This window comes from Poecilia latipinna, unplaced genomic scaffold (genome assembly GCF_001443285.1).
Source record: "Poecilia latipinna isolate Pla-1442-1.1 unplaced genomic scaffold, P_latipinna-1.0 Scaffold117, whole genome shotgun sequence".
Classification (NCBI taxonomy): domain Eukaryota; kingdom Metazoa; phylum Chordata; class Actinopteri; order Cyprinodontiformes; family Poeciliidae; genus Poecilia; species Poecilia latipinna.
The window spans coordinates 25,233-34,214 of NW_015112733.1; the positions used below are offsets into that span (position 1 = coordinate 25,233).

The 8,982-nt window shown below is 38.2% G+C and overlaps 1 protein-coding gene across 1 annotated transcript; it reads left to right on the forward strand.

Annotated features, from left to right (window-relative positions):
* The first annotated feature begins 2,771 nt into the window (after positions 1–2,771).
* Positions 2,772–8,139, forward strand: LOC106944879 (taste receptor type 1 member 1). The gene is made up of 6 exons (XM_015028170.1): positions 2,772–3,301; positions 3,547–3,844; positions 3,959–4,681; positions 6,007–6,213; positions 6,550–6,670; positions 6,876–8,139. The coding sequence occupies exons 1-6, from the start codon at positions 2,991–2,993 to the stop codon at positions 7,802–7,804; spliced, it is 2,589 nt and encodes an 862-aa protein (XP_014883656.1). The 5' UTR covers positions 2,772–2,990; the 3' UTR covers positions 7,805–8,139.
* Positions 8,140–8,982: the final 843 nt, after the last annotated feature.

Genomic DNA, 8,982 nt, shown 5'->3' on the forward strand with positions numbered 1-8,982 from the left:
CAGACTTGTATGTAAATTAGACTAATCAGAGGCAGGTGATTGGCTTAACCAGTTATCGCTTTTACTTACGGCAATCTGTGTTATGTGACTAAGCTTTTACATGACATGTGTTGTGGGGGCGTAGTCAGTGAATGTTGACTGCGCCCCCACTGCAGTTTCCCACCGAAGCGACAGAAGCCAAGTCATTTCAGAACAATTTGCTCTACACTTGTCTTACTTGTCTGAAATTTCTGGCCTTTGATAAGCTATATTTGAATGAAATCAACATGTGAAACATGAAAGTGTAGTTGTAAACATCACAAAATCCTGATCTCAGTCCTATAAAGGTGTATACAAAGAAGCTAACCTGCCTGCATTAGGTCAAATGAAACACCTCTGTAAGGAATAATTGGACAGGTTTCAAGCAAACTGTTTGGAGGAGCTGAAATGTCTCACCCAAGTTGTAATGGCTAACTGCAACACTACTGAATGGAAATTAAATGTGTGTGACAGCTGAATTTTATGGAAAGAATAAAACAAATCTGTGAAAGAACTTCTGGCATGATTCTCCTCAGTATCAGCTGTACTCACGCACAAATACACAATAAACTGATCCATTTAACCCACTTTTTTGAGTGCTCCACTGTTTTTGTGCATCTTTTTTGGGCCTCCCATGAAAGGAAGTCAAGTACCGAACTTCATACAGGGACTGGCAAATACTCCAAATCCCAGAATGCATTGTATCAACATTTTTTTTTATTTTTATACAGAGCTCCCAGAGGAAGGGGCTTCACAGCAGGGAAACTGTGTGATGAGATGGGGAGTATTGGACTGCATCTTTGAAGAAGCCTTGGATCCAAAGTAAATAGTCAGAATGTTGTTTGGGCAACTGGTGACTGTTTCCAGATTGGTGACAAGCCTGAGTCTGACCTTTCACCTCCTGTAGAAAAGTCATACTAAAACTATTATAGACTCCCTCAAGTCTGATCATGTCATCATAGCAGCTTAATTACCCAAAGACCGCACTAAAAACTCATAAATGAATTAATAAAAATACCTCTTTTCACCTTTTTTGAGGCGTTATTCTTTGCTCTGTTTGCAGAGGAACATTTTCTCTTTTCCTTTTCATGTCTGTTCTGTCTTGCTCAGTAAGTGCCCATCCCTTCCGCCCACAGGGGACAAGCTGTTCTGCCTTTCCACAAGCTGCCAACCTGAATTCAAATTCGGGCGACATTGCTGCCCATCAATCACTTTAGTCTGTGGTCTGATTGCAAATTTTCCTCGAGCAAATGAGCTCAGTGGTTTAGTTTTAAATTATGCAGGGATCATTTGTAAGAGGAGGTGGATTTTAACATAGACCAACGAGCCGGGGTTAAATTCATTTGCATCTCTGTTTGTGTCTCTATTCTGATTGATCTTGTTGAAATGCATCTACAAATAATGAGACTGCGTCTCAGATATGTTTTTATTTCAAAGGTGTGAGTGAATGAACAGATTGCAACACACTACAGTTTATTAGACAATACTGGTTGGAAGTAGTATATCAGAAGAACATTTTCGTTAAGTGATATGTTGCATATAAGTATTGTGCATGAGTGTGTGAGTCCTGACTTAACTAACTGAAACAATATTGAATCATGTAGTCGTATGACCTAATATGGCAACAGGCCTGATTTTCTGAATCATCCTAAATGAAAAAATAACACTGTGTAAAGATTCACAATCTATTTTTGTTTTAATTTGATGCATCTTTTTATTGTTTGTGTCTTAGCCAAACTGAAAGGAAAATTAGCAAGAGAACTATTGGCATGAATCCTTGGTTTGGATGAAATCTACATGTCCTCCAATTGCATGCAAAGATTTCTTCAAGTACTTCTTAAACAGCTGATATCTCACATGAATGAATTAAAAGCAACAAATAAAATGAACACATCCAAAATTAGGTTGAGTACAGTATTTCAAAACATTTTTGTTATCCATTAGTTTTTGTTTGGGTTTTTTGATTCAAATCGTTTAAATACATCGGCTGTTATTATGTTTTATGTTGTTTTGGCTAAAGTGTCATGATTGGTGGTTTTGTTGCTGGTGAGGTAGATGCGGTGGACTCAGGTTTGCTGAGCAAATGATGGTTTAATGAAGGAGTGAACAGAAATCCAGGCAGCACAAGTGAACGATGAGGCTAAGAACTCAAACACAATGGTAGCACCGGTACACAATTTGAAACAATGACAGCAGATGACTGAGCAGGGAACACAGGTGGGATTAAATACACAAGGAAGGCAATCAGGGGAAACAAAGGACAGCTGGGGACAACACAGAGACTCAACTGAACACAGAAACCTAAATAAACACACAGAAAAACCAAATCCTCACATAAAGAAAAACTAAAACTTTGTTGATAATTAGAGGAATTAACAAATAATCAAACTGATCTGCAGAGCTCCAAAAGTGTTACATTGAGGGAATGTATTGGCCAAATATGGAACATACTAGTTACCCTAACTTAGATCATATAGCAGATATGTTGGTCATGTTGGTTGTATAGTTCATCCTCAGAAAAAAAATCAGTCTGGAGCTATCAAATATTTCTGGTAAACTTTCTTAATACAACCCTAATGCAAAACCCATCGTGTTTATATTTAGTCTGCTTTAGGCCATTTTATTTTTATATGACAGCAAGCCAAGCTCTACCTTTTCATTTATATTGATGCAATGTCCAACAGACAACACTGGATGTCAGTATTTAACAAATAATACAGTGGATCTAAAATCCACCGAGCCACCTGGGATGAAAATGGGCTTCATTGCTATCAAATCAGTAAAGGAACTGTTCTTTGTTCTTTGTCTATATAAAGACTAACATATTTGCTGCTGAACATTTTCACTGCTTTATAACCTGACTGAATCATTAAACTTGCTTGTTGTTGCTTGTTGTTAAATGTCCAACATGATTCTTTTGCATACTGATTTGTAAAAACTCCTTGAACCATGTACCGGCCTGCATTTGTCAGATGTCCCGTATTTTCTCATGCGTGGAGAGGAACGATAGAGGCTTGACCGACACCAGTTTATCACAACAAACTATAAACAGAGCTAATTCTCGCTGTAGCACACAGCAGACGTGGAGGGCTGCCAAAATGAAACACCTTCTTCTTGCTGCTGTGCTTTTGTTTGAAATTTTTTTGCATGCTTCAACTCGATGCACCGCTCCGACCTCAGAGTTTCATCTGGACGGGAATTTTTTGATAGGTGGACTGTTTGATATTCATTACGCCTGGGGCGCTGGTCTCCATCGCCGACCAGAAGCTCTCGACTGCTCGACGTGAGTTAAATTACGACAATGATTCATGAGGGAAAATAACGAAAGAGCAACATTTTAAATTGGATATAAATATACTCTCTCAATAAGACTAAAGTACGTGTTGGATTGACTGCACAGACAATGCATTTATCGACAAAGATAACTTGATTAAATACGAATTGCAGTTTGAAAGTGATGATTTAAAAATAAAAAATTTTTCTGGAGTTATTACGGTTTGTTCTGATACTTTGCTTTCTTGTCCTCAGTCAGTGTTTCAGCATCTCAAATTATCGGAGGTTTCAGTTGATGAGATTCACGGTGGAAGAAATCAACAACTCCACCAGCCTGCTTCCAAATGTGACTCTGGGCTACGAGATGTTTGATCACTGCTCGGACACGCTTAGTTTCCCGGGAATTTTAAAGCTCATCTCAGTGAATGGTGAGATCCGACCCTGGGCTGAGCCAAACACAAAACTGTCCCAGGTGATAGCAGTGGTTGGTCCTTTCACAAGCACTCAGGCCCTCACTGTAGCCCCGTTTTTTATGGTGGATCTCATTCCTATGGTAAGTATTGAAAGTTATCATCACAATATCAGGTGATGTATCAAGCTAAAATTCAAATGTAACTGTGTTTTTCAACTAGTGAAGCTGAATTTTTCTGTAACTCTTCTTTGGCAGGTTAATTATGGATCCTCCATTTCTATTTTTTCTAAGAAAACTAAATTCCCGTCGTTCCTTCGAACAGTGCGTCCCAGCAGCAATGTTATAGAGGTGATTGTTGCCATTCTGAAGCACTTTAAGTGGAGCTGGGTCGCCTTTCTTTACACTGCCAATGATTTTGGCAGCGACGGCCACAACTTATTCGTGAATCGGGTCAGGGACACCAACATCTGCATTGGATACACCACAGACCTCAACGCCGACATTAATTTTTCTATGTTGTTCAGTCACATTGAGCTGCTGAGGATACGCGTAATCGTTGTCTTCACAGATGAAGTGGCTGCCGAAGTTCTCATCAAATCAGCTATCCGCTTTAATGTCACCAACAAAGTTTGGATAGCAAATGATGAATGGTCTCTGAATAAACACCTGCCAAAGTTGGAAGAAATACGAAGCATTGGAACGGTGCTTGGTGTGGCCCAGCCGATTGTGACAGTTCCTGGTTTTGGTGATTTCATCCATTCTGCTGAGGGTCAGACCGAGTGTGGCTACAATGGACAGCAGATGTGTGGCAATCAGGTTTTCAACTGCAGTGAGTGGAGTGCACAAAGTATCCTGGAGGCAGACCCATCCTTCTCCTTTCCTGTTTATTCTGCTGTGTATGCGATCGCTCATGCACTGCACAAGACCTTACAGTGTGAAGAAGAGGGATGTAATAATATCACAGTGTATCCAAACATGGTAAGGATCAGGATGTGATCATTCGTTTCAGCAATTTAAGTTTAGTTGTACCTTTAAACATAGTCATACGACTCAGGTTATTGGTTGTTGGATATTAACCCAAGTTTTGCAATCTATTATTTTACAAATCTCCTGTGCAAACAGGATACTGACGGGGTCAAGGGTCATACTTATGCTGTTCCTGGGTGTGGAACACCGTTTTTATTTACATTCATCGTATGGCAGTTATAATAAAAGCTAAAAGGAAGCTTTTATTATAACCTTTAATTTCAAGATATAAAATTCAATAAATACATGATTTAAAAATACTTGACCTGGGGTGTAGGATGTCTTTTGGTGTCCTCAGACAATGCCAAGGAGGAAATGCGTTAAATCTTTTGGAAGTAGTTGTTGGTGTCCATCAACAAGTAATAGGCTTGAAGTCTAGTCATAAATTTTGAAATTCCTGTCAGTTGCTGATGTTCATTTCCTTTTAAAGACCATTAGAACGGTTATCAATAGGATTAAGGAAAGTGACCTAGAAGTCACATCTTGTACTGCTTGAATAAACGCTGTGCAAGTTTAAAATCATTCGTGGTTTAGTTTTATACAAAAACATCCCCTGAATTTTCTGCTGTAATAAATTTTCAAGGAGATCATTTGTTGTTGAAAATTATCAAGATCTCCAAAACCGCTAGAAATGAAACTAATGTGGTTGGAATGGCCCAGTCAAAGCCCACTATGTTGTGTTGGAGCCTTGATAGAGCTGAGGACCAGATAATGCATCCAAATCAGAAAAATAAAACTGCATATGAGTGAGACAAATGTGTTCAGATTTAAAAGAAAGACCGACTACCTCACATTATTAGTGCTACATGCTTAGTTTGCTCACACACTGTTTCTGTCTTTGTTATGTTCTGGTTCAGTGTGTTCTGTCATTTATCTGAAACTCTGATGACATGCTTAGGACATTTAGTTATCTTAAAGGGAGTTTAGGGAATTATTATATTTCATTATTTTGTAATAGCTTCATGAATGTGGATTGTTGGGAAATTTTTTTATTTTATTTTGTTTTTTGCAAGGTTTCAAAAAGCATTGCTCAAAAATTTTAATTTTTTTCAGTCAAATTTATCATCTCATTTAATAAATGTGGAATTTTTAAGGTATCTTTTAAAACCTGTGTGATAAATTATTAAAAAGATAGTAGTCTGCTGCATGAATCTTGTACATATTCAAGTGTATCATTTACATTTTTTTCATGACTTTGAGATCAAGTTGGAGAAAAAAATACATTAATTAAGCACAAATTTGGAACTATTCATTTGACTGTCGTTTATCCATTTTAGGTTCTAGCAGAACTACAGAAGTCCAATTTCACTCTGTTAAACCACACCATTCAGTTTGATCAAAATGGCGACCTCAAGTTGGGACTGTATTTCCTCGTTTTCTGGAATAGTACTGGTGATGCACAGAAGTTTGGATTTTATCAATTTTATCCAATAGTCAATTTCTACATCAACAGCAGTGAAATCATCTGGTACACAAATAAAGAAGTAAGCACTCTCTTGTTTGGATGGATGGATGGATGGATGGATGGATGGATGGATGGATGGATGGATGGATGGATGGATGGATGGATGGATGGATGGATGGATGGATGGTAAAAGCAGCAATCAGTGAGAATCAAGCTTTTCAATAGGTCAGCTAAACATTAAAGTATTCACTGGAAGCTAAATAAACTTGCTGAACAGAGTGAAGATTATTCTACTTACTATCCTCAGATGCCATCTTAAAAACCTAGACTAAACGTTTTGACAAACTGTTTTGATAGCTGCATGAAAGTTGTGTGTGTGCTGATTTTTTTGTGTGTTTGTTGTTCCTTAAAACAGGTTCCCACTTCTCTTTGCACCCCAGAGTGTCCTGACGGATATGCAAGAAAGCAAAATTACATCCACAGATGCTGCTTTACCTGTGAAATCTGTCCAAATGATACTTACATCAATGTTACAAGTACGTATGAGGATGTGGAATTATTGAGTTATTAATATTATTATTAAATTTTTAACATTTTGGTTGTTTTCAATAAACATGTGTCGGTTATAACCGCATTGTAAGAAAATTGTCAGTAATGAAAAAGATTTTATACCAGCTATAAAACTGTGTCAGAGTTATTTAATTAAAGGGGATTTTAACTTGTTTATGTCTCAATTTTTAGAGGATCCTTACAACTGCATCAGCTGTAAGAACACAGAGTGGTCTAATGAAGGAAGTACATCATGCAACCTGCGGCTGGTGGAGTTCATACCGTTCACAGACATGGGGGCGGTGCTGATCATGGTTGGAGCCTCCACCTTAGTGGGCCTCAGTGGAGCCATATCTGTTCTCTTCGCCTTCAACTACAACACTCCTGTTGTCAGATCTGCTGGAGGACCGATGTGCTTCCTGATTTTAGGCTGCCTCGCTCTGTGCAGTGTCAGTGTGTTCTTTTACTTCGGCAAACCCACAAATGCTTCGTGCATCTTAAGATACTTTCCCTTTCTGTTGTTCTTCACAGTTTGTCTGGCATGTTTTGTGGTGCGCTCTTTTCAGATTGTTTGCATTTTCAAAATAGCTGCCAAGTTCCCCAGACTCCAAAGATGGTGGACTAATTATCACGGCCAATGGCTGCTCGTCACTGGAGCATTCACAGCTCAGGCCCTGCTACTCATTGTTAGCTTTGCCTACGATTCTCCCAGACCTTACAACGAAACATCGTGGCACCATGGCCAAATTGTGCTCTTCTGTTCTTTGAATCTAGATGCAACCTCCTTTTCTCTTGTTTTACTCGGCCTATTGAGCTGCCTCTGCTTCATTTTCTCCTACATGGGAAAAGACCTCCCAAAGAATTACAACGAAGCCAAAGACATAACCTTCTGCCTGCTGCTGCTGATCCTCACCTGGATCTTGTTTGTTACCATTTATATGCTCTACCACGGAAAGTTCATCCAGTCTCTGAATGCTCTTGCAGTGCTCTGCAGCCTCTACTCGTTCTTGCTGTGGTATTTTCTGCCAAAATGTTACATCATTATTTTTCAGTCCCACAAAAACACACCGCAGTACTTTCAGTGTCTCATACAGAACTACACCAAAACAATCAGCAAGTAGATGCTCTGATTAAGTATGACAGTACCAATCACATCTGTGAATGAATGAGTCAAAGCAACACTGCAGGTATGTTTGAGAAATTCTGGAATCTGACCAATTTCAACATGTCAAATTGCAAAGTCAACTTTCATTTAATGTATGTTTGACATATACAGTATTTTTTTACAACAACTGAAGGTGACATAGTTACTCTATTGTGGTATAAAATGCCACTATTTAGTAAAAATTTATATTGCTTAATACCAGAACGAGTTGGATAATATTTTCTATTTGATTCTGACTTCTATTCTAACCACATGAGGGCGCCACTTTAATGCAGCAGGCTAAACAACCATCCTTCCGTGTGAGTGTGACAGAGAGTTGATTTTCTTGTTTTGTTTACGAAAATAAAGTTCAATGTTAAGTACATTATTTTTTACATTTGTACTTATTTATATGGAGCCAAATTACAACTAATTCCACCTCATGGCACTTTACAAGACGAACTGGTTCTAATTCATCCTTAGAGTCCAAATCAATATTTTGTTGCTGATTCTAGTCCATTTCTTTACAATTCAGTCATTTGGTTCACTTATACACAATTTTACCTTGATTATATCAGAGAACAATCAAAGATTGATGATATAATGTTCAGTGGTGAAAAGTTCTGTCTGAGGAAGCTCATTCAATCTGATAAAACCTTTAAATATTTCATCCTGAGAAATCATGAGGTGACTATGGAAACCAATATTTTGCTACTAGATAGTACAAACATTTTGCAGAGCCAGTAGCAGCAGCCAAAGCCAACATTATTGTATATTTGCTGACATTCATTATATGGTCTACACATTTTTCCTCTCGCATTTTTTTCCCATTATATTTCTAAAACAGGGAACTGTTTCCATTTGAATGAAAGTTGCAGAAACTATGTAAATGTAATTAAAATCTAATTAATGTTGTTCAGTGCAGGTAAATATTCTAATTTGACTCAATGCAAATCAATTCAATTTGCTGCCAATTCACAGCAAATGTCATCTTGAGGCATTTGTTGTCTCGATCACAGGAAATCCAGAGGTATTGATTTGAGTTATGCAGTCTGGTTGGTCGAGACGCTTCATTAGAAGAAAAAGCCACAGTGCTGCACCAACACTTAGGGCTAGACATCTTAACAAGGATGCCTCAGAGAGAACCACTAAGAG